Raw genomic sequence first — 24,367 nt, forward strand, 5'->3', positions numbered from 1 at the left:
CCTCAAAGGAAAATTCGCATAATTACCTATAAAAACAATTCACCTGCAATGTCATAAACAAATGCACCGAGAAGAGTCACTTTTTGCCTCAGATGAGTAAATTTTAGATGCTTGCTTTTAATCTTTCAAACATTCACTGGTTTTAGTTTGGTGTGCTATGTGCACACTGCAGCCTGTGTCTCCTCATGTATTCTTCCTCTACTCCTCACCATCCTCCTCCCTCCCCTGCCTGCTCAATGCACATGACCAGATGTGGGGAGGGCTAAAGGAGCTGGATTAGTGTGGAGGAGAGGAGACTGACACAGGCACACAAAGACCGCAGCTGCCCCTCCCCAGGGACTAACCACACCCGGCTGGCAGGGAGCCAGGTAATGTGAATTAAACTTATATAAAGTACTGAAATAATTCAGAATGCTGACAAAGGCATTTTTAAAATCAGCAGAACATGGGCTATTGGAACCTGTCACCATCTGAAAATCACATTCCTGGCGATAAGTTCTCTTTAAGATTTATTTAAAGATTTTCTCACAAGATTTTTACAATGAACAGAAAATTACAATCAAGAGTGTGTGTGTGAAGGGGGGGAGGGGTGAGTATGAAGTGATGCCCCTGCTCCAGCCTAATATTAGGCAAAAAGTGACTCTTCTCAGCTCATTTGCACATGACTTTGGAGGAGATTATTTGTAGAGAAATGGGTGTGTGTTAACATAAAAGAGGGAATTCTAGAAAGGACATTTCATCGCCTACCAGAGGGGGCTGCTAGTTTAGTGGAGTAAAAGCTGTTGACGGGTTCCCTTTAAAGGAACAAGGAACCAAATCCACCCTATATACAAGAAAGTAGTGATTTTACAGAAGTATGAATCACGTGACATACATTGTAGATTTGCTCTGGATCAGGCTCCTGCAAAAACACAAAAAGTTGGAACAACCAGCTGAAGCCCCTCCCCGAAAGAAACCGCAGACCATGGGTGCCCCCCCCCCCCCCCCCCCGCCCCTCCGTGTGCAGCTCCATTCTCTATTTTCAAAGGCAATTAGCCATTTTAATCACAACAACAGCCGAGGCTGAAAGGCACTAAACGTCCGCCAGAGAGTATTTACTGCTCCAGCTCCCTGTCTGGAGTTTCTCTCCCCGCACCAGGGATGTCTAATAAATTGAATTGTGAGGAGATAAGAGCAGGTTTGTTTAAATTGCAATAGGTCCCAGCAACAGGGAATTAAAATGTAAAGAGGGCATCTGACTCGCCAGCGCTGCCAACCACTCAGCAGAGCTCCGGGGAGCCAAGAGGACGGTGTCTGGGGAGGGTCACGCTCACGTCATCTGACCACTTGACGGAAATGAGAAAGTCTGGATGCTTTATTATTACTGTACCAGGCTGGACATACTCTAGGGAAGCCATGATCCCCGACACTAGGAAAAGGGGGGGGGGGATTTTTTTATCCCCCTCCTTCACAAGAACTAAAAATGTGAGCTGCCCACTTCAAACCCAAAGCTGCTTTTTATAGTTAGGGTTCAAAAGTAAGAGTTCTCCTTATGGAGACTTTGCCAATTATGGCCGCCTTACAGGTGTGTGGAAACTTATAGCCATTGATGCTCCGCTAGGAGATTCTGGGAAATATCCAAATATGTTTTCCAAGGTGGGAAAAGAAAAACATTGCCTCTTTTTTAATATAGTAATCAAAACTTACACGCCCCCTCCATCTTAAATAGCCCCATTCAGTTGTTTAGGGCAGAACTATCACTGGACTCAGCAGTCAGTTACTGACCTTGTGTTGAGGGTCACTGATGAGGCCAGTGATTGGCTGCAGCAGTCATCTGCCTGGCATGGCCCACCAGCTGATGACAGCCAAACAGGAGCTGCACCAGGTCTAAGGCACTGGAATGGAGGGGGCAGACAAGTTCATCTTAGTTACCTTAACACACCAGTTCGTTCAGTTACTTCCGGGGAGTTTCAGTGGCAGAAGATGCAACCGTTTAAAGGAAATCTACCATGAAAATCCATCATGATAAACCAGGGACATTACTAATACATCCAGGCCCCGTGACTGTGGTAATCTTCTTATATTTCTTATCCATGTCCTCCTTCCTTATAAAATCAACTTTTAAAATTATGCTAATGAGTCAGAAGGGCTCCTAGGGCTGTTAACCAAGTCCCTCCATGCTGTAGCTTCACAGGCTGTTATACTGCCCCCTACCACTGTAAGAGGAAACTCTCTGCTGCTGAGAGATTACATCAGGCAGAAGGAAAGAGCGTCATTTTATGTTAGTAGGAAGGAGGCCATGGATAACAAATATAAGAAGATTACCACAGTCACGGTGCCTGGATCTATGAGTAATGTCCCTGGTTTATCTTGCTTGCTTAGGTTTATATTGTCCCAGGGAACTCAATAAAAGGTAGTTACATTACCCAAGTGATGGACACCTACCTGTGGCTGGAAGTAGATACAAGATGTATGATTCTTCTCAACAATTCCCTTGGCTTCATGTGGAAATCACTTGCAGTCTTAAGTGTCTTCTCAATATCCATTTCATGTAGGACTTTCAGCACCTGACCAGTTATTAGGACACGAGATAATATTACCAATATTTTACAAATATATATATACTATGAGAAAAATATATTATTGATTGGCCTTTCAAATACCCTTCATTCCAGCTAAATTCTGGTCCAACCAGAAGTGAAAAAGCTCAGTTAATGGGACACAGTCAGTCAATGGTCTCTCGGGTAATGTGCACAGAACATGCTTAAAGGGGGGTATTCCGGTAATATGAACGTCTGATGACCCATAATGCTAAATATAAATTAATACAACAAATCTCAATCTCATTAATCACAAAATGGAGCTTAAACAGTTTGCTTTTATGATTCACAAAATGTTACGGCCTTTGTAAAGTAGGTGGAATTATCTCCAAGATGGTTGCCACAGGATATTACAACTCACATGATCCCTCAGTTCTCTGTAATAGCTCCTCCCTCTCAGCCTCTGCTTCCAGGGTTGATCTAACAAACTGTCCTGCTCTGTTACCATAGTAATGATGTATAACTGCCATCGCAGGACATTGCCTCACTGAGCTTGGTCTCACCACAACACCAGTCATACTGGATGCACTGCATCCAACCGACTACAGCCAAACATAGTGGAGATCACATGACCTGCCCAGGAAGGTGCAGGACATGTGATGTGGACATGTGACCAGCGGCCATCTTCTGTCCTGTGTCTCCTCTATAGGGACAAAAGCACTGGACTGATTAAAGGGCCGGTAGCATTTTAATTCTATATATTATTATTATTATTATTTAATTCTCCACAACATTTTTCTGCTAAGTGAAGCAGAATTTTAAATAGCTAATTACATAATAACTTATATTTTAATGACCTATTTAAATATGCATTATGCTTATTCCTGGAATACCCCTTTAAATCTTATAAGGGTCATGTGACCACAAACAGGATGTCATGTCCTATCTCCATTCCTGGAAGGACTGGAAATGGTGGATTGGGTGGACAGTTTAGAGGTAAGTAATTCCGGTACAATTCCTATAATTCTATTTATAATAATGATTTAAGTTGGTTCAGGAAGCGGATCAACATAATCTGACTCCCCAATCGCAGGTAGATCTGATATTTGGGTTGGTGGTTTCTCGCTGTTTACCTGGCATAGACATTCGGGATTAATTTCCCTCATTAACATCTCAAAGAGAATCTTCTGAACCTGGTGAGACATGTAGGCATCTCCACAGCTTTGTTTCATCCATTGTAACAAAGAATGGAGAGTCAGTAGACGCACTTCATGGAATTCTGAGCCCAGCATCCTCTGCACCAAGCTTGACGGCTTCATGTTCATGGAAGGAGCAATATTTTGGACTTCCCCTTGAATATCTAGAAATATCATTGATAAAATGAGCCTGGTGACACTTTGTAGGTACAGGATGAATCCAGGAACTGCGGCGGTGTGCTCGGCTTCCTCTATGAGCTCGCTGTCTGTAATGACACGATGGACATCATCCCAGAAGTCAGTGGTCAGAGCTGCAGGAGACAGAAAAGCGAGAAGGAATAAGGCTCTGCCCGTATCTGCATGGGAGACTCCCTTCTAGAGTAAAACCTGCAGAATCTGCACCCAAAGGACCCAATTAAATGTGAAAAGGGGCAAACAGGCTCTAATGGTGACCATTGTGGAACATACCGTAATTGCCAATCAATTTTGCCAACATTTGTGAAAATGTCTTGACATTTATAATAATAATTGCTTTATTTATATAGTGCACACAGATTACACAGCGCTGCACAGAGCTTCCCAAATCAGTCCCTGTCCCCAATGGGGCTCACAATCTAATCAATCTACCAGTATGTTTTGGAGTGTGGGAGGAAACCGGAGGACCCGGAGGAAACCCACACAAACACAGAGAGAACATACAAACCCTTTGCAGATGTTGACCTGGGTTGGACTTGAACCCAGGACCCCAGCGCTGCAAGGCTGTAGTTTGCCAACCACTGAGCCACCGTTACATTTCAGTTCATAAAGATCTACTGGAATATACCTCACATGTTCTGAACTAAAAAGTCAATAAATAGGATTCTGTCGGGGAAAAGGTAGACACCCCTGCACCACAACTTTCTGTCTGAAGGGTCACTAGATAATAAGGTCAGATGTAACTTGTTTTACTTTTGATACCCCCCCCCCTCCACCCAAATAAGCCGGTGTAATCTGTAGGGAACTCAACAGAAAGATGGATGTACAACCATAGTATGTGCTTGACCCCAATAGTTTATATGTATATATATGTGTTACACAAATGCAGCGTTTGCAGAACACGATTAGCATAAACTCCCTACGACCCGAGCATGAAGCAGCGATGAACTTTTTAAAAAAATTCATAAAAACATCCCAAAATAGAAAGCAACAAACTAAGGTGACCTTTGTGGCACTTGTTACACACAGATAACCCTCAAATGAGGCTGACGGGTTCTAGGAAATATCAAAGTCTATTCTGGGCGCTGCCATCAGGTCTGTAACTTGTGTGTCATCGCCGTGTGTGGCAAAAACACAAACCACCACGAGAATAAAAGAGATAAAACTATTTATAATGGATAAGTCCAAGCCCGAATACTGAAGGAACCTGACAATGACTACCTGTGGACATGTTATAGACTCGTAGCAGACAACAGGAGGAATTAAAGGAACACTCCAGTCGGAGCGAATTCATTGAATTATACATGGTGCAGGGCCTGAACCTTGCTAGAACCTAGAGTCCTGCTCCAGTCAATAAATCAGCTGTGCCTAGGCCCTAGAGTGTTTATTTGAAGCCTACACATAAGAGAAAGGTTGTCTGAACCTAAAGATTTTGGGAGAATTGGCCTCTCTACATTGAGAACACATGTATGCCGGGCCAACTTGAGTGCCATGCATCGGGGGTGGTCTTTCAATAGATACCACAAGTGTATGGACACCTTAACAGGGTAGGCCAGGAATTTTCATTGATGGCCTGTTCTCAGGGGATCCAACCTCCACCATGATCAGCTCTTCGGCCCTGAGCCCAATAGTGTCCAAATGGTGACCCTTCATCCGTAGCTCCATCTAGCTTAAATGGGAACCAAGCCGAAACCACAGATAAGACACTGATTGCCTATTCTGAGGACAAGACCATCATTGTAGTTTCTGCTATTTACAATATAGAATATGAAAATGTTGTATTGGGTCTCGGCTGAGCTGAGGTACATCCAGTTTGAAATTTCATTTCTATATCTTCTCTTGTAACCTACAATAGACCAGTGATGGAGAAGTGATGGCGCCCTCAGGAGAGACACCAACTACTGAGCAGAGCCTGGTTACTACACTACTACTACAGGACAGAGAGGATAGTGGGGACTAGGTGCCAGGTCCAAGTAGAACAAGATGTGACCCCAATTATTATAATTACTAAAGTTTAAAAAAAATCCTTACTTTTCCTAACCGTTCAAAGATATAACAAAAATTTTTAAAGAAATCTTAACGTTCCGATTCTATATTCATTATCACATGACTCTCTGCTGATCCGGCTGCTGCTTCCCTCCATCTAATAATTGAGTCTTCTTTTCTTCATAAAAAAACAGAATGCCGAGGAATTTATTGGTGTCCTGTTGTCTTTACCCAAACACCATAAAACCATAAATGTGTCAGGGGCTTAGGTCAGCGAGTGCCAAGTGGTTGGTCAGACACACACACATCAATCTACAGACAACCTGGATGATAGGGAGGTCACCATGTCAGGGCACAGGGGTCACTACTGATAAGAAATGGAAGGGGATGGGGGATTTACTATCATTTACTAGTTGTAAGCTTCTTTTTATTATGTAGCGTTGATGCATATGTTGAGTTCTCCCAGCCTAGATTTTGGTGCCATGTTTAGGTATGAGAAGTAGTCGGCCATGTTTCAGTGTTGGATGTAGTCATTAATGTTTAGGTATGGGAAGCAGTCATCACTGTTTAGCTGTGGGGAGTTGTCAGCCATGTTTTGGAGTGGGAAGTAGTCGACCAGGTTTCGGTGTGGGAAGCAGTCGGCCATGTTTCAGTGAGGTAAGTAGTCAGCCATGTATTGTGAGGGAAGTAGTCATACATGTTTAAGTGTGGCAAGTAGACGGCCATGTTTCGGTGAGGGAAGTAGTCGGCTATATTTCATTGAGGGAAGTAGTCGGCCATGTTTCGGTGAGGGAAGTAGTCGGCCATGTTTCGGTGAGGGAAGTAGTCGGCCATGTTTCGGTGAGAGAAGTAGTCGGTCGTGTTTCGGTGAGAGAAGTAGTCGGTCGTGTTTCGGTGAGAGAAGTAGTTGGTCGTGTTTCGGTGAGAGAAGTAGTCGGTCGTGTTTCGGTGAGGGAAGTAGTCGGCCATGTTTCGGTGAGGGAAGTAGTCGGCCATGTTTCGGTGAGGGAAGTAGTCGGCCGTGTTTCGGTGAGAGAAGTAGTCGGTCGTGTTTCGGTGAGAGAAGTAGTCGGTCGTGTTTCGGTGAGAGAAGTAGTCGGTCGTGTTTCGGTGAGAGAAGTAGTCGGTCGTGTTTCGGTGAGAGAAGTAGTCGGTCGTGTTTCGGTGAGAGAAGTAGTCGGTCGTGTTTCGGTGAGAGAAGTAGTCGGTCGTGTTTCGGTGAGAGAAGTAGTCGGTCGTGTTTCGGTGAGGGAAGTAGTCGGCCATGTTTTGGTGAGGGAAGTAGTCGGCCATATTTCAGTGAGGGAAGTAGTCGGCCGTGTTTCGGTGAGGGAAGTAGTCGGCTGTGTTTCGGTGAGGGAAGTAGTCGGCCGTGTTTCGGTGAGAGAAGTAGTCGGTCGTGTTTCGGTGAGAGAAGTAGTCGGTCGTGTTTCGGTGAGAGAAGTAGTCGGTCGTGTTTCGGTGAGAGAAGTAGTCGGTCGAGTTTCGGTGAAGGAAGTAGTCAGTCATGTTTCGGTGAGGGAAGTAGTCGGCCATGTTTCGGTGTGGGAAGTAGTCAGCCATTTTTTAGTGTGGCAGGTATTCGGCCACGTTTCAGTGTGGCAAGTAGTCAGCCATTTTTCAGTGAGGGAAGTAGTTGGGCATGTTTCGATGAGGGAACTACTAGGATTGCCTAGGATATTACTCTTTATTTTTGCAGGATTGGGGGTCTACTTAGGGAGGTTGTTTGTCCGCTGTGTATTAATAGATTTTGTTTAACAAAGTTTACTTGTTGCCATATATTTGCATCACTTTCTCTTGTTGTACCTTTACTCTGGGCCTCACTTGGACACACTTCTTCCCACAATTTCGGTTGTCACGTGCTTGATATAAATCGCGGTGTTACCTCCATTGTTCACTTGTCGGCTTATTTTTAGCTGGTACTGATACCGATGAAGTCACTGACTTTGATATATATTTCGGAGTTGTTGTTGGACAGAACAATGAGTAAAAGACATAAAATACTAAATACTGATCCGGGTCATTGTTGTTCTGTCAACAGAGTTCAACTTCATCTATTATTGTACGCAGGTGAAAAATGAGTGCAGGCTGCTCGGTTCAGTAACTCAGCAGTCGACACTGTAATTTATCAGCGCCGGGGAACCAGATAAGTTATTACTGTGTAACTCTACAAACTGGACTCATCCATGAAGCTAAAAGCTGCTGCTAAACATTGATGTCCTCTCAGTATAGCACCCGCCAGGGGAGCAGGTTCTGTCCCCGAGCTGATGTTTCTAATGACAAAGTTGGAACCATTGTCGCCATTTTGTTGTAGACATCTGGTCACTTGGACATAGAGAATTCTGTTGTGAAAAGAGATCAGATCCTATTATGTAGGACACCCATTATTACTAGAACCATAGTAGCACCCATTATTACTAGAACCATAGTAGAAGGTTATGGCACCTATTGCAGATCTCCTAGGAGCTTTGGATTACATGTAGCAGAGGACTCCGATGGGTATTGGAGATTCCGAGGTGGATACATGACTGTTCTAAGAGGAGCATCCTCAACTTGTGGGCTATACTCTATGTCCAGTTCTGTACTAAATATATAAATGAATGTCAATTTTTTTTTTTAAGATCTGAATTTCTTTTTAAGATACTGTGGATTTCTAGGACGTTAAACACCACCTGTTTTTTTTCCTAAGGCTAATTCCAATGGTTCTTTTAAGGCAGTTCGGATCCTCTAATTCTTATCGTGCCTTCCCCGGCCCATATGTGTATATAGCGGATGTGGTCCCTGTACCATGATGGGGACTTCAATCTTATTTCCTTACCCAATTATACACAAAGATTAATTAATATAATAATTTTGATATCTGATTGTTAGCAAAATTGGGAGATTAGAACTCAGGGCCCTGGAGATACAAAGAAACACTGAGGGCCACCATGTGGTTAGTGGTACCATTAGGGGCAGTACAGCAAATATTACATTGTCACATGATCTGTTGCCCTCTGGTTTGTCAGATGTTTTTATCACATACAGAAATACAAGTGCAATCATATTATGAGGAACAAAAGCTTTTATTGGCAGTGAGAAGGAGTTACTGCAGCGAGTCAGTATCTGCAGTGTTGTCCCTTCTTCTTCAGGACCTCTGCAATTCTCCCTGGCAGCTCTCAATCACCTTCTGGACCAAATCCTGAATGATAGCCGTACATTCTTGCACAATCAATGCTTGCATTTTGTCACAATTTGTTGGTTTGTCCACCCGTCTCTTGATGATTGACCACAAGTTCTCAATGGCATAAGATCTGGGGAGGTCCCAGGCCATGGACCCAAAATCTCTATGTTTTGTTCCCTGAGCCATTTAGTTATTACCTTTGCTTTATGGCAAGGTGCTCCATCATGCTGGAAAAGGCATTGCTGATCACCAAACTGCTCTTGGAGGGTTGGGAGAAGTTGCTCTTGGAGGACATTCTGGTTCCATTCTTTATTCATGGAGGTGTTTTTAGGCAAGACTGTAAGAGAGCCGATTCCCTTGGCTGAGAAGCCGCCCCACACATGAATGGCTGCAGGAGGCTTTACAGTTGGCATGAGACAAGACTGGTGGTATCGCTCACCTTGTCTTCTCCCAACAAGCTGTTCTCCAGATGTTCCAAACAATCGGAAAGGGAATTCATCAGAGAAAATGACTTTCCCCCAGTCCTCAGCATCCACTCCCTGCAGAATATCAGTCTGTCCCTGATGTTTTTCTGGAGAGAAGTGGCTTCTTTGCTGCCCTCCTGGACACCAGGCCTTGCTCCAAGAGTCTCCGCAGTGTCACAGTGCGTGCAGATGCCTCACACCTGCCTGCTGCCATTCCTGAGCAAGCTCTGCACTGCTGGGAGCCCCATCCCGAAGCTGATACACTTGTAAGAGACGGTCCTGGCGCTTGCTGGTCCTTCTTGGGCGCCCTGGAGCCTTTTTGGCAACAATGGAGCCTCTCTCCTTGAATTCCTTGATGATGCGATAGATTGGTGACTGAGGTGCAATCTTTCTAGCTGCAATACTCTTCCCTGTTAGGCCAGTTTTGTGCAGTGCAATGATGACTGCACGTGTTTCTTTAGAGATAACCATGGTTAACAGAAGAGAAACAATGATGCCATGCACCAGCCTCCTTTTAAAGTGTCCAGTGGTGTGATTCTTACTTAATCATGACAGATTGATCTCCAACCCTGTCCTCATCAACACCCACACTTGTGGAGACATCACTGAAACGATGTTAGCTGCTCCTTTTAAGGCAGGCCTGTAATGAAGTTGAAATGTGTTTTTGGGGGAAATTTTCTAGGCAAATATTCACTTTGCAATTAATTGCTGATAAGCTGATCACTCTTTATAACATTCTGGAGTATATGCAAATTGCCATTATAAAACCTGATGCAGTAGACTTTGTCAAAATTAACATTTGTATCATTCTCAAAACTTCTGGCCATGACTGTACAAGAGCCATGGCATGGTGCATTTTATATGTTCTACTGGGAGTGTTCAGATATTCCGGGATTTCTTTTATGCTCTCCAATCCTTAGAATGGTAGATTTTGACACCGGGTAAACCCCCAATGTTTAGCTGTAGAGACTGCAGCCTCTACAAAGCTGTATTTTGTATAGTGGCTATGTTTGGTATTGCAGGTCAACCTTATATACTTGAGTCAAATCAAGATGCAAACAGGACATATGATGGAGCACCCCGGATGTGGCTGAAGCCCAACTTATCTGATATTCTAAATCAATAAGCAATGCCTCTTTAAAAAAAAAGTTGGGAAAACTATCTTTCCCGGTGCAGCCATGAACCTTGTTGTGTCTGTCTTCTCCTTCCCTAATAACAAAGTTGCTGCCACAGTGTAGAAATTTATTGAGTACATTGCATCCCCACCGCATCCCCCCCCCCCCAACCTAAAACCTGCAATGTACCGCACAAGCCGGGAGACATAATGATGGGTCACGATGCGCTGGACTGGGCTCAGATACGAAACAAATTACAAAGACACAAAACGTCTGGATTAAAGGAGCGGGAGAGAAAAAAAAACGGGAGGAGGAAAGGAAATAACTTGAAATAGAAACAACAAGAAATTTAGCCAAGAAAACCTCAAAATGATCTATATAGGAAAATCTCAAGTTCTGCCGCCTGAACATGATAATAAAGCATCCATGACAGGGGGAAAGGAACGAGGCAGAAAAGCGCAAAGGGAAAATCAAATATACACAATAAATACAGATATACATGAAGGGACTGTGGGAAGGACAAACACATTCATACACGGGGCCTGGAGGAAACCTATAGGATACAGGTCCCTCCAGAAATGTACATCACCGCACTGCAGGATGGAGAAATCCTGGCACCAGCGAGGCGTATCCCAATATCTTACTAATAAATATCACATCTTATAATGGTAACATCCGGATTTTACTACCAGCTTGAAGTTATAATCCATTTCTTCTGACACTGATGGACTACAGGCATGTCAGAAACTTTGCAAGTTGAGTAATAGTCTGAATAGTCCAGGGTAGAGCATTTCGGAGAATTGGTGCAGCTCAGGAGAAGTCCTTAAGAAGTCGATTGGAGCATTAATGGTGTTGTACCAACCTTCAATTGTTATCTACCTATTCACAGGATAGGAAATATTGTGATTGGGGAGGGTCTGACTGTTGGGACACCCATCGATCACTGAAATCAGGGTCACGGTGCATGGGAGCGTCGCCTAGTCCACAGTATTGTATGAGCTGCCAGGACACATGCTTGACTTGGAGCTTCAGCCAATTACTGAGAACAGATCCCCCTTTTTTTGTCATTTTTGAGGGTCCCAGCAGCCGGACGCCACCTGCTGATCAGATTGTTACCTCCTATCATGTGAATAGGGGGGTACAATCCCTTTAAGCACAGGCCAGGCACAAATACTTTATTAATAATACATAAGACCTGATGCTACATATCTACTGTATATATCTACTTTATATCTGTATTCACAGCACAGCACACAATGTATGTGACCACAAACGTACACAAGCATGGGTGTCATACCGTCACCACCGCGCTCAGGGCGTCAGCACCCTCACTAGGGTGCAATGCGATCACAACAACCGCACCCAAGATTTCCTGTTACCTTGTTACTGTGCTTTTTGGCATATAATCTCAGCATCTGTCCGGAGATTAAATTAGCATGTGTTTTTGTTTTGTTTTTTACACTTATGTTGTTATTTTTATCATATCCTATAGATATATATGGATACTAAAATCTGGGTTTACATTAACAGGCGTCACATTCACTGTAGTGATGGACGCCTAAGATTCAGTCCCCCTTCTATGTATGAAACATTGTTGGAAAAATTCAGGTTAGAAATGACAATCCATGACTATTAAAGGGACTATAAAGGATTTTACTCACACTGCTGTGCTCTGTACTCTCTGCAGCCATGTTAGGCATTGGCCCTGGTGATCTGTGTAATCACTTGGACCTTTATGTGTAATCTTATTAGCACTGGGAAAAAATAAATTTAAGTTCTAGCCCAGTGATTGTGAACCTTTTGGAGACAGAGTGCCCAAACTACAACCAAAACCCACTTATAGATCGCAAATTGCCAACATAACAATTTAAGCAGCAACTTATTGATCCCTGCTGTATACAGGTTTCAATCGTATTGGCGTCCTGAGGACACCAATACAATAGAAAGATGATGGAGAAATTTGTATTGAAGCTTCCCTTCAGGGTCCCCTGAGGAGGAAGAATCAGGGCACCCAGAGCAGGAGCTCCAATGATTAAACCATCTCTATCCACCCTCCTCCTGTAGTCCTGGCAGCCAAGGATGTTGCTTTAAAATAGCGCACGGCGCGTCCTGGGCTGTCTTGGAGGAAGCCTTGAGTGCTGTCTGGCAATCTATGTGTTGGGGTGAAGGCCTGGGTGCCCACAGAAAAGCCTCTGAGTGCCACCTCGGTCACTCCATGCCATAGGTTTGCCACCAATGTTCTAGCCTCTCCAAGTGCACTGGGGGTGTGTCCTTATACTCCTGGGCTCTGTATTCTCTGCAGCCAGTGTTTGGTGCGGTCACTGGGGATCTGTGTTATACCTTTGAGCAGCAGAACTGTGAAAAAAATGCATTTAAATCCCTGTATTGCAGACTCTCCAATTGAAGGGATCTCCTCCCACTGCTGTGCTCTGTATTCTCTGCAGCCAGTGTTGGGTATTGGTCCTGGAGATCTGTGTAATCATGCCTTAGTACAATCACAAAGGTTGTACTCTTAGTAGCAGCAGGACTGTAAAAAAGACATTTCTATTTTAAGCTTCTAGCCTATCCAAGTACACTGGGGGCGTGTCCTTACACTGTTGTGCTCTGCACTCTCTGCAGCCTGGTGATCTGTGTGACCATACCTTTGTGTACATTATTAGTAGCAGCGGGACTGTAAACAATACATTTATATTCCAGGATTGAGTCTCTCCAAGTGCACTAAGTGGTGTGTCCTTACACTGCTGTGCTCGTGGCTCTCTACAAGGAGCTAGTGCAAAGAAATTCAACTCTGTATTACTGCTGTAGTATTAAACCAGACTCTTGCTATAGCAGTCAGCATAGCAGAGAAGTACAACGTAGTGAGCTAAGAGCACAGCAGTGTGAGGAGATGTTAAAATCCTGGAATATAAATCTATTTTTCACAGTCCTGCTGCTACTGACACCCACAACAAAGTCGTGATTGAGCCTAACGCTGTCTGTAGTACCGAGCATTAAAGCGACGTCTACTCTTTTGCACAGCTCATCCTCAATTTAGCGAGCTGCAATGCCAGGCACAGCCAATAGGAGGCGCCCTTCTGTATGACCACCATGAAGAAGAAACAGGAAGCAGCTCGCACACTCCACAGTCACGTACCTCGGTCTCTAACCGTTCCCAAATGACCGACGACTATATTTAGGATGTCCGTAAATGTCGCTCTCGTCACCAGACATGGATTTTGCCTAAAACGAGACAATTAGGAAAATGGTTAAATCCTGCAGCCCCGTCATGTGCAGGCGCGGAGCCTCTGGGTGACACACACACACACACGGCATGTTTTATAGAACAATGGCAGGACATAATGTGAGGCTGGATTGGGTTTTCCTTCCCCTGTGGCTATGGGATAAGTACATAAATATGCATCGCCCCCTCCCTGCTCTTACTGACCTAATGGATTTATTCTATGTAATTCAATCTCGGGCCCCGATGCAGATGATTCTGATCAGGACTGAAACGGCAAAACTAAACCAGCAGCGGAAAATCACATTATAGACCTAATGAGACAGCGGGCACGAGGCAGGACACCGAGGACTTAGATTATCAGCAAGACCCCCAAAACATCTCATCATCTACAATATCAAGGCCAGACAACTACGGGGCCTATTGTTACCAACTACCTATCACCAGGTTCTAATCTACCATCCCCTCAAGAATTTAATCTTTTATGTGAAATCTCACCAGTTTACCTACAAAAAAAAAAATCTCCTCCAAAGTCACAAAAATATGACTCTTCTCACCTCATTTTCACCTGAGATGAGTCAAGTTTAGTGGTTGCAGCGGTGGAGTCTCTTCAGAAGCCCCTATGTTTTGTTCTGTAGTACCTAGAAACATGCTGGTGTCATATTAAAGATAAGGATCTCATCTTTCAGAGCACATCAGGATTATAACTTTGTGAGCCACAGAACTGAAGATATAGACAGATCAAACATAATTTGTAATGTGATTGAAATAGACGGAAACTATAAGTTCTATAATATCTTCTGTTCTATAATAGCTAGAAACATGATATTAATGTCCTATTAAAGATAATGATCTCTTATTTGGGCTTATGGTTCTGTGAGCTATGGAACCGGACTTATAGTTTCCGTCTATTTCTTCACTACCTTACAAATCACATTACAAATTATGTTTTATCTGTCTGTATCTTCAGTTCTGTAGCTCACAAAGTTAGAATCCTGATGTCATTTGAAAGATGAGATCCTTATCTTTAATATGACACCAGCCTGTTTCTAGGTGCTACAGAACAAAACATAGGGGCTTCTGTAGTGACGTTACCCCTGTTACCACTAAACTTGACGCATCTTGAGGCGAGAAGAGTCATATTTGCCTGACTTTGGGGAAAATTTTATTTTTATAGGTAAATGAGCGAGACGTCAAATAAAAAAAAGCGAATTCTAGAAAGGACATTTCTTCCCGTATCAAGGACTAGTATTTTAGTGGGGTAAATCCCTTTAAAAGAAACTTTTTAAATGTCAAAATGACAAGTTCTGCTGGGTTGGGTTCTTGAACTGAGGACCCTCCCCAGTCCTGTGCCTCTGGTCTCTTCTCCTTGGTGTGGGTGCAAGGTTTGGATGATTCCTAATAACACTAGCTCGACTCTCTGAGACTAGGATCTCCTTCAGATGAGAACTTCAGGCCCATAGTATTAGCTCATGTTGAGGATCTTGGTATTTGGAAACCCAACTACTCGCGAAGGTCTAAACACCAGGATTTACACCCCAAAACCATTAGCCCCTCATGTAGGTGATGAAATGTTAGTTCTAGAATTCACTCTTGCGAAATCTCAGCCACTGAACTAAAAACAAATCACCTCCAAAGTCATGATGAAATGAGCTGAAAAGAGTCACTTTTTGAATAAAATGAGTCACTTGCAGGAGTTGAAGAGGAGCATCACTTCAGGCGCCCCAACATCTCACACTGTGTGACAAATTAGTCAAATTTAGGTTATATTGAGTATACTGAGCTGCAATACCAGGTGCAGCCCATAGACAAGGTGGCGCTATTCCTGGAATACTGATGCTGATGCTGGCAGGACCAAATTCTTATACTGGATAGAAATGTAGTTTTCAGAGGATTTCATGGTATTTTTACAATATTCGGGAGCAGCGCCTCTCCTCTTTGGGAATGAATGGGAAGCATTGCTGCGTGTCATGTATACAGATGCGCCATACACAGGACGTATTTACTGCTACGCTACTGAATAAACAAGTGTATGGACTAGTCGTACCCGCACGCTGGAACATATGACACTATGCTCTGGCCCCAACAAAGTCTGCTATGTATGTGCACAGTCATGAGATGGGAGAGCACAGGGTCTATATGGTCCTGCCCTCTTCTAGGACCCTCTATATAGGGGAGGTACTTAATTCTTAAAGGGGTTGTCCACTTTCAGTAATTGATATGGTTTGTGCAATGAAAAGTTATACAATTTTCCAATATACTTTCTGTATCAATTCCTCGCAGTTTTCTAGATCTCTGCTTACTGTCATTCCATAGGAAGCTTCATAAGAACTGGTCCCTGGTCATGTGATGTACTTTCTATCCCTGGTTATGTGATGTTACACAGGTGCACGGCTCGTTATATTCACAGTCATGTGATGTGACACAGGTGCACAGCTCGTTATATCCCTGGTGATGTGATGTCACACAGGTGCACGGCTCGTTATATTCACGGTCATGTGATGTCACACAGGTGCACGGCTCGTTATATATTCCTGGTTATGTGATGTCACACAGGTGTATGGCTCGTTATATCCCTGATCATGTGATGTCACACAGGTGCAGGGCATGTTATATCCCATGTCATGTGATGTCACACTGGTGCATGGCTCATTATATCCCTGATCATGTGATGTCACACAGGTGCACGGCTCGTTATATCCCTGGACATGTGATGTCACACAGGTGCACGGCTCGTTATATCCCTGGTCATGTGATGTCACACAGGTGCACAGCTGGTTATATCCCTGGTCATGTGATGTCACACAGGTGCACGGCTCTTTATATATCTCTGGTCAAGTGATGTCATACAGGTGTACGGCTCGTTATATCCCTGGTCATGTGATGTCACACAGGTGCACGGCTCGTTATATAGCTCTGGTCAAGTGATGTCACACTGGTGCACGGCTCGTTATATCCCTGGTCATGTGATGTCACACAGGTGCACAGCTGGTTATATCCCTGGTCATGTGATGTCACACAGGTGCACAGCTGGTTATATCCCTGGTCATGTGATGTCATACAGGTGTACGGCTCGTTATATCCCTGGTCATGTGATGTCACACAGGTGCACGGCTCGTTATATAGCTCTGGTCAAGTGATGTCACACAGATGCACGGCTCGTTATATAAGTTTTGAAAATTTTCCTATATGTTTGGGTGCCTTTAGAAATACTGTATGATTAGGTCCGTGTTCAGACTGTACTGATTTTCACAACAAGCAAAAGTTCTGTGTAATAAGTTCTGTTTCTTTCTTCTTGCTTGCTGTCATTCTATAGGAAGCTTCATTGTTTACTTCCAGTGGATAAGAACTGGTCCCTGGTCATGTGATGTCACACAGGTGCACGGCTCATTATATATCTGGTCATGTGATGTTACACAGGCACACGGCTCATAATATATCTGGTCATGTGATGTTACACAGGTGCACGGCTCATAATATATCTGGTCATGTGATGTCACACAGGTGCACGGCTCATAATATATCTGGTCATGTGATGTCACACAGGTGCACAGCTAATTATATTCCTAGGTTTCGAAAACCTTTCTAGGTTTGGGTGCCTTTAGAAATACATATAGGCCCTTATTAGGTCGGTGTTCAGACTGTACGGATTTTCACAACAAACAAAACAGTGTAATAAGTTCTGTTTCTTTCTTCTTCCTGGCTTTCTGATGGCACATACCTTCTGGCGAGCCATAGCCTGGCCTTCAAGCTGTGGCTGATGTCACCGATCTCCTGCTGAAGTTGTTGTGAATTAGTTATGTGTTTCGCCTCGAAGAAGGACTGCAGCATGTATGAGACCTAAGAGGAACGAGAAAAAAAATCAGGAAAAAAAATTCCCCGAGCTGTAAAAACACCGGTCTTAATCCGAGCTCCTGTGAAGCGGCTCTGGTCGGGATCCATCCTTTGATGAGTGAATGGGCACCTGTCGGTGAGGGGTGGACGCCGGCTCCCATTGGAGGGCGCTGCACAGGTCCTGGGCCTAAATCCTTCCTTGTGTATACACCCCGGCCTGTGAGCTCCTTTCATGGAGAGATGACCTCACCGGCTCATCATGGTTTCCTAATGAAATCACATCCTTCTGATTAAAAACAACCGATGAGGCGCTGGAACGCCGAAACCCAACTACAGCAACCGCCCCACACGCTCCAACCAATGGTTACAGAGACTGAGGCTTCCTAAAACCAACCTCACGTGCCTCGTGACCATGAAGTATTCAGGGGGTGACACTGAGCTACAGTAATGTCCCCAGTGATCCATCACTGACCTCCACACAGCTTTCCTAAAACACGGAAAATAAGTGAACCCCTTTATGTCGGGCTGTGATGAAGCGGTATTTACTGCAACCCAACTTTCCTAGGAACAGATACAGTATAACCCACAGGATCATAATTGTGGTCTCTCTTCCCTGCGTGTCACCTCGCCTGTCATGTCAGTAAAAACAACCTCTACATAACAACTTTATTTTTTAAAGGTTTCCATCCCAAAAATACAAATCAAAAATGTATCGGTAGTTTCTGAACATATAACAGCACATCAATATATCTAGTATCTATGACTATCCATGTATCCATCCATCTACCATCCTCTCTATCCATCTCATATCTATTTTTCTATCCATCTATCTCCTATCTATGCTCCTCAGATCTCTCCTTCTCACATCTATCCATCTCGGATCTATCCATCTCGTATCTATCCATCTCGGATCTATCCATCTCGGATCTATCCATCTCGGATCTATCCATCTCGGATCTATCCATCTCGGATCTATCCATCTCGGATCTATCCATCTATCCTTCTCGTATCTTTGCATCTATCCTTCTCGTATCTTTGCATCTATCCTTCTCGTATCTTTCCATCTATCCTTCTCGTATCTTTCCATCTATCCTTCTCGTATTTATCCATCTATCCTTCTCGTATCTTTCCATCTATCCTTCTCGTATTTATCCATCTATCCTTCTCGTATCTTTGCATCTATCCTTCTCGGATCCATCCTTCTCATTTCGATCCTTCTCGGATCTGTCCATCTATCCTTCTATTATCTATCCATCTTGTATCTATCCATCCATCTAATATCTACCCATCTATCTCATATCTATCTATAAGAAATTAGGCGGCACCCCAGAATAAAGTGAGAAATTCTTGCTGTACTGGCCCATGCAGCGATGTTCTGGCTCTATAGACACTTGGGTATCTCTATTCCACCATTTACCTGACCTTTGTGAGGCCTCACACCGGATTACACACGGCATGTTATCTCTGCAGTATTTTTATCTAGATGTGGTCCTAGGACAGGTGAAGCTGCTACTATAAGACAGCCCCGAAATAGCCATTGTGGGCACAAACACGACCTCTAGTAAAATCTCTCCAGCGCCTGGGGCAAAAAAGGAATAACAGCAATAAAACCTCCATGTCTACCTCTATATATAGCGGAGCTGCACTGTATATAGCACATCTGTATTGACTTATGGTTTGGAGCGTTGTCGCTTCATGTGAGTCCTGGTGAGGTTTAGCAACTTTCCTGAAATGCTGTGAGGTTTAGGAAACTCTAAATTTAACGTCAGCCCTTTACATATCGTAATCTGCTTATATAGATACATGATTAGCACCCAAAACAAGTCCAAAAATTCCAGAAATACTTATATTAATTACTGTATATACTCTGTAGTATAAGCTCAGTTTTTCAGCAAAATTTTTGTACTGAAAAAGACCCATTTTGGCTTATACTTTGGTAAATATATATTATTTATATATATATATATATATACATATATATATATATATATATATATATATATATATATATATATTATATATATATATATATATATAATTCTGTAAAAAAATTTACTGCTAAAAACTTCTTTAAATGGGGGCTCTGCTGGACATTTTTTTGTAAAGGAGGTCTCTGCTGGACATTTCATTAAAGGGGGGGGGGCTCTGCTGGACATTTCATTAAAGGTGGGCTCTGCTGGACATTTCATTAAAGGGGGGGCTCTGCTGGACATTTCATTAAAGGGGGGGCTCTGCTGGACATTTCATTAAGGGGGGGGGGCTCTGCTGGACATTTCATTAAAGGAGGGGCTCTGCTGGACATTTCATTAAAGGAGGGGCTCTGCTGGACATTTCATTAAAGGAGGGGCTCTGCTGGACATTTCATTAAAGGAGGGGCTCTGCTGGACATTTCATTAAAGGAGGGGCTCTGCTGGACATTTTTTTGTAAAGGGGGGCAACATAAGATTTTGGGAGTGTGTTTGGTCTTCAATAGGTTAAAAAGGAACTCTATCAAATACACTTTATAGGGGTGTGGTCTAATAAAATAGGCGTGGCTTCAGGGGAAAAGGGGAGTGTACACCAATAATTATGCAAATGTTTCAACATTTCTGGTGTAAACTGAACCAATAAATAAGCAGAACATAGTTCGACTACCCAGTATTGGGGCTCATTCACATATCCGTTTTCTTTCAGTATGTTATCCGTGATTTCACATTATTATCCTATTATTGTTTATGTGCCCATTCACCGATCCGCTGTAAAAAAAAGTGAAGCGTGCAATATTTTTTTTTTCTCGTTTGTGGACTACGGACTAACTCACTGAATGGGACCGAAACCGTTATTTTTCTCAGATGACGCAGGGGAACCAGGTGCTTTGCCATCTTATTTCTGCAAAACATCCATTTTTTTGTTTTCTATCAGCAGACTGGTAAAGAATAAACAGAGAAAAAAAATGTTCACTATGGCCGCAGCTCCCAGTCATTTTTTCTCCCACGATAACCAGTGTTTTTCCACCGATGAACGGCACCAGTCCACAAATCCTCCAGTTGAAAGTATGTCACCATTCAGACTAGCACCATCGCTCTTTCTTATCCTCCTTCAATTACAGGCAGTCCCCGGGTTACATACAAGATAGGTTCTGTAGGTTTGTTCTTAAGTTGAATTTGTATGTAAGTCGGAACTGTATATTTTATCATTGTAATCCCAGCCAGAACTTTTTTGGTCTCTGTGACAATTGGATTTTAAAAATGTTGGATTGTCATAAGAATTAATATTAACACTAAAGCTTCATTACAGACGCCTGTGATAACTGTTACAGCTGCTCATTGTAGCCTAGGACTAAGGTACAGCAATGACCAACATCCAGAGGTCCGTTTGTAACTAGGGGTCGTATGTAAGTCGAGTGTTCTTAAGTAGGGGACCGCCTGTATATTGTAAAGCGCTATCGCTGGACGAAATATACAGGCAGATGGTGTGGCACGTTCCAACACATTAAAATTTATTTCAAATCATCATACTCACAAGAGTGAAAGTTAAAATGTGCATAATAGTGGGACGCTAGCTTTCGTGTCACAGCGCTGACCTGCGGTTGGTCCATGAAATCGGATACTGCACAATTCCTGATTAATTGATTGCCTGGGTTCATCCAAAATAGCGCCAAGACTATCCCAACTAACTTTCATCAATTCCGCCCCTCTGTTTTAAGCCATGTACCGGATCGGAAGATGACATCTTTTGGTGACCCGTGATTCGCTGTGTCCTGCTCCTCCCCATCAGTCCATATAGTTGGGAAAGGGGGTGGGATTTTTCGAGTGACGGCCTTGCATCGAATTGGGCCATAACCTGCGAACAAGTGTGCAGGTTACAGTGCAGGCTACAGGAGTTCATGCCCCGTGCAGTGGGGAGATAGGGAGCCCAAAGTGGGGAGATAGGGAGCCCAAAGTGGGGAGATAGGGAGCCCAGAGTGGGGAGATAGGGAGCCCAGAGTGGGGAGATAGGGAGCCCAGAGTGGGGAGATAGGGAGCCCAGAGTGGGGAGATAGGGAGCCCAGAGTGGGGAGATAGGGAGCCCAGAGTGGGGAGATAGGGAGCCCAGAGTGGGGAGATAGGGAGCCCAAAGTGGGGAGATAGGGAGCCCAAAGTGGGGAGATAGGGAGCCCAAAGTGGGGAGATAGGGAGCCCAAAGTGGGGAGATAGGGAGCCCAAAGTGGGGAGATAGGGAGCCCAAAGTGGGGAGATAGGGAGCCCAAAGTGGGGAGATAGGGAGCCCAGAGTGGGGAGATAGGGAGCCCAGAGTGGGGAGATAGGGAGCCCAGAGTGGGGAGATAGGGAGCCCAGAGTGGGGAGATAGGGAGCCCAGAGTGGGGAGATAGGGAGCCCAGAGTGGGGAGATAGGGAGCCCAGAGTGGGGAGATAGGGAGCCCAGAGTGGGGAGATAGGGAGCCCAAAGTGGGGAGATAGGGAGCCCAAAGTGGGGAGATAGGGAGCCCAAAGTGGGGAGATAGGGAGTCCAAAGTGGGGAGATAGGGAGCCCAAAGTGGGGAGATAGGGAGCCCAAAGTGGGGAGATAGGGAGCCCAAAGTGGGGAGATAGGGAGCCCAAAGTGGGGAGATAGGGAGCCCAAAGTGGGGAGATAGGGAGCCCAGAGTGGGGAGATAGGGAGCCCAGAGTGGGGAGATAGGGAGCCCAGAGTGGGGAGATAGGGAGCCCAGAGTGGGGAGATAGGGAGCCCAGAGTGGGGAGATAGGGAGCCCAGAGTGGGGAGATAGGGAGCCCAGAGTGGGGAGATAGGGAGCCCAGAGTGGGGAGATAGGGAGCCCAGAGTGGGGAGATAGGGAGCCCAAAGTGGGGAGATAGGGAGCCCAAAGTGGGGAGATAGGGAGCCCAAAGTGGGGAGATAGGGAGTCCAAAGTGGGGAGATAGGGAGCCCAAAGTGGGGAGATAGGGAGCCCAAAGTGGGGAGATAGGGAGCCCAAAGTGGGGAGATAGGGAGCCCAAAGTGGGGAGATAGGGAGCCCAAAGTGGGGAGATAGGGAGCCCAAAGTGGGGAGATAGGGAGCCCAAAGTGGGGAGATAGGGAGCCCAAAGTGGGGAGATAGGGAGCCCAAAGTGGGGAGATAGAGAGCCCAAAGTGGGGAGATAGGGAGTCCAAAGTGGGGAGATAGGGAGCCCAAAGTGGGGAGATAGGGAGCCCAAAGTGGGGAGATAGGGAGCCCAAAGTGGGGAGATAGGGAGCCCAAGTGGGGGAATAGGGAGCCCAAGTGGGGGAATAGGGAGCCCAAGTGGGGAGATAGGGAGCCCAAGTGGGGAAATAGGGAGCCCAAGTGGCGCCTTAGTGGATAAATATTCCCAATTGCTGGCGGTTTGGAAGTAATTCCGATTATTTCAGGGGTTGTACACCTGCCATGCAAGCACTGATACATCTCACCCATTTTATCCGTTTTATTAGGGACCATTCCTTTGAAGTGACGACCTTATCCGGCCCACGTCTGGCAACTCCTTATTATTAACCAGAAAACTTAGACATCAAATGGAAATTTAAATACTGGAAATCTGGAAGTAGACGGAGCGGGATTCCGCAGACTCGCATGTTTGCTCCGTTCCTACATTAAACCAGGTCTACGGGAAAAAACCACGAGAACAGTAAATCACTGGCCCCCGATAACACCACTTTCTGATCCGTTCTCTTGGTTCTGTGACTTGGCCCGCGGGCGATTTTGTGCCACATTTTTCCAACGTTCTGTTTACAAAGTGTTTTATTTCGTCGGGCCGAAACAGCTGTATTTTTGTAAGGACGTTGCCGGGAAAAAGTGCAGTCCACGGTGATGTCAAGTTGCTTCTCTGCGGAGAAGGCAGAACACTGTGACCATTGTTAGAAATACGGTCCCTGAGAAACGTGAATATTTATAGTGTACACATAATTTATACAAACAGGACCAAGGGCAAGCAAGCAAACGGTTTATGACTTTGGGTCAGTGTGACAGGAGGTGGTGGAGAGGAGAAGGCTTACCGAGCAGAAAAAAAATTTACAATTATGTAAGTGTGACGGAAAGCGGCTCAATCACTGGATGCCTGTGTGTGTTTTACGCTTTAAGACAAATCTCGGGACTCCTTTTTTGTTGCGTAAGTGACAAACATGTCATAATTCTACTCCGTGCCAGCATTTCCACAGCAGCTTCTTTTGTAGACTTCTCAGAAGTGAGAAATTAATCTGACATGAGCAGAAAAACCTGAACGGGTAAAAAAAAACCCAAAAAACTGCAGAATTCATTTGCCAATTTTTTTTTTTTTTTTTAATACCGTGTTTATATGGAAGTGATGGATGTCTTTTCCAAATGTCCAATTTATTGTAGGAAGGGGAACTGGTTGGGTGGGTTTATTAGAAATGTAAAAAAAAAAAGCTACTATGATAGACTAAAGCGACTTTGCGTCCTAAATGTTATACAGGCGGTCCCCTACTTAAGGACACCCAACTTACAGACGACCCATAGTTAAAGACGGACCCCTCTGCTCCCTGTGATCTCTGGTGAAGCTCTCTGGGTGTTACTATAGCCCCAAACAGCTGTAAGGTGTCTGTAATGAAGCTTTATTAATAATCCTTGGTCCCATTACAGCAAAAAATTGTCACTGGGGCAAAAAATTTTTTTTGTCTGGATCTACCATTATAAAATATACAGTTTCGACTTACATACACATTCAA

At 44.4% G+C, this 24,367-nt stretch overlaps 1 protein-coding gene across 1 annotated transcript in view; it reads right to left on the minus strand.

Annotated features, from left to right (window-relative positions):
• THADA (THADA armadillo repeat containing) overlaps positions 1-24,367 on the minus strand; it is a 354,225-nt gene that overhangs the window by 70,905 nt on the left and 258,953 nt on the right. Inside the window, exons 30-33 of the mRNA XM_072140258.1 lie at positions 17,577-17,695; positions 13,772-13,857; positions 3,653-4,026; positions 2,425-2,546 (exon numbers count right to left, since the gene is read on the minus strand). Of these exons, the coding sequence (XP_071996359.1) occupies positions 2,425-2,546; positions 3,653-4,026; positions 13,772-13,857; positions 17,577-17,695 (701 nt within the window). The remainder of the gene's footprint in view (positions 1-2,424; positions 2,547-3,652; positions 4,027-13,771; positions 13,858-17,576; positions 17,696-24,367) is intronic.

This window comes from Engystomops pustulosus, chromosome 3 (genome assembly GCF_040894005.1).
Source record: "Engystomops pustulosus chromosome 3, aEngPut4.maternal, whole genome shotgun sequence".
Classification (NCBI taxonomy): domain Eukaryota; kingdom Metazoa; phylum Chordata; class Amphibia; order Anura; family Leptodactylidae; genus Engystomops; species Engystomops pustulosus.